A 6,000-nucleotide genomic window follows, 5' to 3' on the forward strand; every position below is an offset into this window, starting at 1 on the left:
TCGAGATAAGATAAGATAAGTAACACTTTGAAGTTGACTGCTTTTCCAGCTATAAAACTAGGTGAAGCTCTTTTGATGCCTGGCATTTCTCTTAAATACCTTAAAAAAAATTAATGTTTCTTAGTTTTTAATTAATTCAATAAAAATGCAAGCAATTCAAATTAACGCAAGTATTATCTTGCTTTTATCAATTGGATATTTCGTAGGCGTCGAAAGCCATGGAATGATGATGCAACCTGTTAGTCGTGGTTCCCGATGGAGGGTTGATTCCTCAGCACCTAAGAACTACGACGACAATGGATTATTCTGTGGTGGATACGGCGTGAGTCTTTATTTCATACTTTAAGATATTACTCAGATTTGAAAATATCTTTTCAAAAATAAATTTAGACACAATGGTCAACTTACGGTGGAAAATGTGGACTTTGTGGTGATAGTTACGGTGAGCCAACTCCTAGGCCCCACGAAAATGGTGGAACTTTCGGTGAAGGAGTTATTGTTGAGCTTTACAAAGCTGGACAAATTGCTGAAATAAGTGTTAAAATAACAACAAATCACAAAGGAAAATTCATCTTTCATCTGTGCAATATTGATTCACAGCCAGAATCGGAGGAGTGCTTCGACAATGAACCTTTAGAGCTTAGCTCAGGAGGTTATGAATATCAGGTGAAATATGGTACGGGCTACCATAATGCTTCTGTAATTATACCTTCAGATGTAGCCTGTAGTCATTGTGTGATAAGGTGGACTTATATAACTGGTGAGTTTTTGGACAAAAAATTTATTTGCCATTATGGTATTGATTATATTACTTAACTATTTTGTAGCTAACTCATGGGGAATATGTGAAGATGGAAGTGGTGCTCTTGGATGTGGACCGCAAGAACAATTCAAAAACTGTGCTGATGTTGCTATTTTGCCCTCGTCCTTGCCAATTTATAACGAAATCCCATAATGTACAATAGATTAAATAATTATAATGATTTAAAAAGAAAAGTATAATAAAAAAAGGGCATTATTTAATTAAAACTTGAGTATGGCCACAGTATGAACTTATCGCTTTTGAACGTGAACGGAAAAAAGAATTGTCTAACTTAAAACAATAATACTTTTAACAAGTCCTTTTTTGGGCTAAGCTTAATTATTTGATGCAAAGTGCACAGTTTCTTTATCTCCACAAACTCTCTCTGCTCTAAAATTCCATGTAGGAAAAAAGTTTAAGAATGAAGGTTTACTTTATAACTTTAGTAGCACCACTCTTAATCTCAATATTATTTTTTTGGAAACGTAGGTATCATACATGCGTTCCTAAGCAACGCAGAAACTCTTGAAGAGTTCACCAAAAAAATTTATCAGATTTTAGATTTGTATCTTCAAAAAGTATTCTGTTTCTCTTTGGCTGTAAAAAAAGTTTCATATGACGTTTCTTAACTGGGCATTTGTTATATTCGTGTGTTTCGTACCTCGTTTAAAATGAAGAAAAAAAGTTGTCTTGAAATGGGGAAATTAAAAAAGAATTAAGGAAGTAACAAAGTCAGGATACCGCCACCGCCACCCTCGGCACCACCAGCCCCTCCACCGCCGACCCCGCGGCCTTCGTCTTCTGAAATTCTGAATTTTTGAAACGTATCATACTTCGTTACGTATGCTTTTGTAGCTTTATCATACCATATGTATTATAAACTTGCGACCAAAAAAATTAAATCAATCCCTTTTGCATTTTAAAAATAACAATTGCCATGGTTCCAATACTTCTGCTGTCTGCTGAAATATTTTTGGTAGAACTTTACTATGAATTGAGGGCTAAAACATAAAAATTTCATTGCATAATTTTCGCGGAACCCGTTATCTTACAAAAACTAACAATAATAATACAAATTTAATAATTGAAGTTGGCACAAGTGACGAGCTGGATACATTAAAAGACAGTAATGGGTAACTTCAAGAAATATTAGGGTCTAGACATTTAATCAAAGTCATTTTCTGAAAGAAAATTTAGGTAGACGAGTAAATCGAGCTAGGGAGACTTTTTTTTTGCCTAACTATGAAGTCAACTTTTCATTAAAATTTGCACGAAACCGATACGTGCTCTGTACAGCATGTAAAAGGTAAGTTTTTTTAGGCAAAAAATACGGGCTCAACCGGGATTTGAACCCGGGACCTCTCGCACCCAAAGCGAGAATCATACCCCTAGACCATTGAGCCGCATATCTATACCACACATTTTTAAAATTTGATTATTGTTCTTAAAAAAATACTCATACGCCACAGTGAACAATTTTTATTAACCGGTGATAAACACATCAAAATTTATTTTTTAAACTGGGACACAAATAAAATATCATTGAACATCTTACTGTGTGTTAAAATTTTGAATACAAAAGGTGTCATTCAATTTAAGTGTACAATAAAATTTATTCAAGAAAATCTGATGTAGGGTTTTTGAGAAAAAAAATCTGATATTATTTGATTTTGTTTTCCCAAAAGTAACCAAATGTAACATACGACAAACATTTATCCAAGCAAAGAATTTGTAAGTGTAACTTTCTATTTGCTCTTGCATCCATAAATTTGATTCTCGTTCACTAAATAGTCGATTGTGAATTTTTGAAGTCGAAACTTTGAAAAGTATTAAATGGATAATTTTTTGAAAAAAGGAAAGACTGTCACGCAAGCCCAAAAAGAATTTTTAATACATTTTTTGGAACAAAATTCGGAAATGGCACCCGACAGATAAGGCAACTATTTAAAAAACAAATGATTCGCAGGACAAGTGTTAAATCGAAAATGAAAACAATTAACTCTCTGTAGACACACCTCTTTTTGTGACGTGATAAGCACAGGGGTGCGAATTTGGTTTATACTTTTTCATTAATCTTTTTATTTTTTCCTGCCAATGGAAAAGTTTTTTTGAAATTTTAATTCATTTCAATTTCATTTAAAGTGTGTTTGGGAGAAAACCAAAAATGCAAAAAACCTATGGGGACAGTTTTCAAATTTTTAATCGCGGCTTACAGCAGGCATTTAAATCCTCGTGATCGATTTTTGCGATTGAATAATGGCGTCGCATTTGTGTCCCTAGTCTTAAAAGTGTGCGTGTATCCATAACGCTATATTGTAGTCATATCTGTGGTTGGTAAGAATAAGTTGATCTTTGAAGTGTTGCTAACGGCCATATTATTCACTAGTTTAAAAAATACATCTGGATGTAAAGAAATTGAAATGTGAAAAATAAACCCAAATCCATAATATTCACTACCACACAGAGAAAAAAGTGAAAAATAAACCCAAATCCATAATATTCACTTCCACACAGAGAAAAAAGTAGTCATTTTGAACTACTTTTTAACTATTTTCATAGTTAAAATGGGGATAACTCTATTGGATTTGGATTTATTTTGGACATTTGACAATTTTACATCCAGATGTATTTTTTAAAGTAGTGAATAATATGGCCGTAAGTGTTAGATGTATACCGTTTTTTAAGACGCATTTTTGTTTTTAGTCATAAAAGACAATTGTTCGTGTTATTAAAAAAAAACAGATAGACAGAATTTAAAAATTCAACTCGCATTTTTTCTATTTATTGCTGGCTCAATTTCAATGTTTTTAATTATGTAAGTAAAATTGAAAAAGCATAAGGTCTCTTAATATTTAAAGAACTACGACATTTAAAAAAGTTTACATAGATCTTTGTATAATCTAATATTTAAAACATCCCTTTCTTCTTCTGAATTGAAAATCGCACGTTAAATATCTACAAAAACAGGTTTTTTTTTGACAAAAGTTCTCAACCAAACCGAAATTGTAAAAACACAATGTACCAATCAAATTTTTATTTGTTTGTAAACTTTTTTTGCTCTAATGAATTGAAGTTTAATTGCGTCAATAAAAAAATAAACCACCTCAACAAGCAAAACGCACAATTTCAATAAAAACTAATAACTGGTAAAAAAATCAAATATTAAATATTTGTAGTACAAACAGACTACACTTTTTTTGTTCAAATAACATAATTTCCTACTTTTTCGTCTATAAAACCCAGTGGTTATGTTTCGACATTGTTCATTTCGATTCGATTATTTAAGTATTTCAAATTTTAAAGTGAACCTTATTAAATTTCGAAAAAATGATTGGGCTTATTAAGATTTGCTTGGTAGTTTTGTTATCCATTGGCTGCGAATATCTAACCGGTGTTAACAGCCATGGAATGATGTTGGAGCCTGTTAGCCGTGGATCCCGATGGAGGACAGATCGCACAGCACCCGCAAACTATGACGACAATGGTTTATATTGTGGAGGATATGCCGTCCAATGGTCAGCCTATGCAGGAAAATGCGGAATATGCGGTGATAGTTACGGTGACAAAATGCCAAGACCCCATGAAATCGGTGGAACTTATGGCCAAGGAGTAATTGTTGGAAAATACAAGGCTGGCCAAGAATTAGATGTTTCAATCAAAATTACCCAAAATCACAAGGGATATTTCGTATTCCAACTATGCAATATGGACTCTCAGCCAGAGTCGGAAAGATGCTACTCAGATAATCCTGTTCAGGTTAAGGAAGGTGGCTATAAGCATTATTTAAATTCTGACGAAAACCGTTTTTACAATACAACCATAATACTTCCACCAAAATTCACATGCAAAAAATGTGGATTGAGATGGATTTACAACACAGGTAAGTTGTTCTTTATAGAGTAAAATTTATAAATTATTCATTCAATATGTGATATTATAGGCAATTCTTGGGGTACATGTGATGATGGAACAGGTGCTATCGGTTGTGGACCACAGGAACAATTCGTTAACTGTGCTGATATAACTATTTCTTAAAAAAAATGTATTTTTAAAAATATGAAAATAAACTTTGCATCTTTAAAAATTAACTGTATTATATACATTTGTTAATTAATAAATTTGCGACGGTCAACAATCCGGATTGTACTCATGCCAGTAGGTATGACTACAAGTTATTGACCCCTTAAGCGTATATTCTTATAAAACTGTTTGAATTTGTTTTCATACGGGGATTTTGGACAGCGATAAAAATGTTATATTAATTGATTTCTTCTACAGAAAAAAAGTTACGTATACACCCCCATGTACCACCAGTTGTTCTATTGTTTCAATTGAATGACCTGTCTAGAAAATTTAATCAAAATACAGTGGTAAAACTAAATAAAGGGAACAATTTAAATGGATTGGGTTGGGGTATAATTTTTTTACCCTAAGAGTTACTGCGTTTATGTTGCGTTACTTAGTTTTGGCAATTAAAGTCTTAATTCAAGCGAAAAAAATTAGATTTGTATTTTATTAACTGAATGCATAGGCCCGTTGATTATGAGCACATATCTTTAATTTAAAACCTCTTTCAAGACTTTCTTAAAATAGAAATCGACTTCGGAAAGAAATAAAAAGAAGGAAAACAAGAATGCGTGGTTGGAAATATCTCAGAAACCAGACCTCCAAGAAACTTAAAGTTTTCAATAATGAATAGAGTTTAGAAAGACTTTTCTTTTGATGTATTACTCGATGCGTTTGGAGGAAATTTTAAAACATGTATCTTTTTTGGCAAGGGGTACCCCTTGGATTTTTTTTTCGAAAATAAAAAAAAATAAATGTGTATTTTTTACCTGCTAATTATAAACCCATATCCAAATCGGATAAGGAATGTAAAATATAACTACATATTTAAAATTTAATTAAATTACTTACGTGCATAAATATGTTCAATTGACATCATATTATACATATAAATATAAACTAACTAGCAGACAAAAAACAAAAAGTAAGCCTAATTTCAGTTTTGTTGTTGAGGTCACATAATTACACTCATGAAAAAAGTTAAATTGATGAAAAATGCGTATAAACTTCAGCACATAACCTCAAACCCCGTGTTTTAAAAGATCTGTGCCTAGGTTCATTGCCTTATAAACACGTGTAGAAAATAAAACGTTCAAATTTATAAATGTTTTTATTTGTTTACTTGTCTTTAT

The 6,000-nt window shown here is 32.0% G+C and overlaps 2 protein-coding genes and 1 non-coding gene across 4 annotated transcripts; 2 read left to right on the forward strand and 1 right to left on the reverse strand.

Moving 5' to 3' along the window:
• Positions 1–94: 94 nt before the first annotated feature.
• On the forward strand, positions 95–1,052 carry LOC129916409 (uncharacterized). The gene is made up of 3 exons (XM_055996326.1): positions 95–322; positions 391–760; positions 828–1,052. Exons 1-3 carry the CDS (start codon positions 146–148, stop codon positions 953–955), a joined length of 675 nt encoding a protein of 224 aa, XP_055852301.1. The 5' UTR covers positions 95–145; the 3' UTR covers positions 956–1,052.
• A 1,081-nt stretch (positions 1,053–2,133) lies between these two features.
• On the reverse strand, positions 2,134–2,205 carry Trnap-ugg (transfer RNA proline (anticodon UGG)). The gene has a single exon. It is a non-coding gene; the product is annotated as a tRNA-Pro (tRNA).
• Positions 2,206–2,374: 169 nt separating this feature from the next.
• LOC129916410 (uncharacterized) lies at positions 2,375–4,869 on the forward strand. Of its 2 annotated transcripts, XM_055996328.1 has the most exons (3): positions 2,375–2,533; positions 4,161–4,682; positions 4,743–4,869. In XM_055996328.1, the coding sequence occupies exons 2-3, from the start codon at positions 4,211–4,213 to the stop codon at positions 4,835–4,837; spliced, it is 567 nt and encodes a 188-aa protein (XP_055852303.1). In that variant the 5' UTR covers positions 2,375–2,533; positions 4,161–4,210; the 3' UTR covers positions 4,838–4,869. The 2 variants fall into 2 exon arrangements, with proteins under 2 accessions (XP_055852303.1, XP_055852302.1); XM_055996327.1 differs by lacking the exon at positions 2,375–2,533 and having other exon boundaries at positions 3,607–4,682.
• The last annotated feature ends 1,131 nt before the right edge of the window (positions 4,870–6,000 follow it).

The sequence above is a fragment of the Episyrphus balteatus genome, chromosome 3 (genome assembly GCF_945859705.1).
Source record: "Episyrphus balteatus chromosome 3, idEpiBalt1.1, whole genome shotgun sequence".
In the NCBI taxonomy this organism is placed as follows: domain Eukaryota; kingdom Metazoa; phylum Arthropoda; class Insecta; order Diptera; family Syrphidae; genus Episyrphus; species Episyrphus balteatus.

Bases quoted from the DNA above. Each gene is read 5' to 3' on its own strand.
- LOC129916409 (XM_055996326.1), top strand. From the start codon at position 146: ATGCAAGCAATTCAAATTAACGCAAGTATTATCTTGCTTTTATCAATT. The intron at 323-390 runs GTGAGTCTTTAT...AAATAAATTTAG, and splicing joins TATTCTGTGGTGGATACGGC to ACACAATGGTCAACTTACGG. The intron at 761-827 runs GTGAGTTTTTGG...ACTATTTTGTAG, and splicing joins AAGGTGGACTTATATAACTG to CTAACTCATGGGGAATATGT.
- LOC129916410 (XM_055996327.1), top strand. From the start codon at position 4,130: ATGATTGGGCTTATTAAGATTTGCTTGGTAGTTTTGTTATCCATTGGC. The intron at 4,683-4,742 runs GTAAGTTGTTCT...GTGATATTATAG, and splicing joins GAGATGGATTTACAACACAG to GCAATTCTTGGGGTACATGT.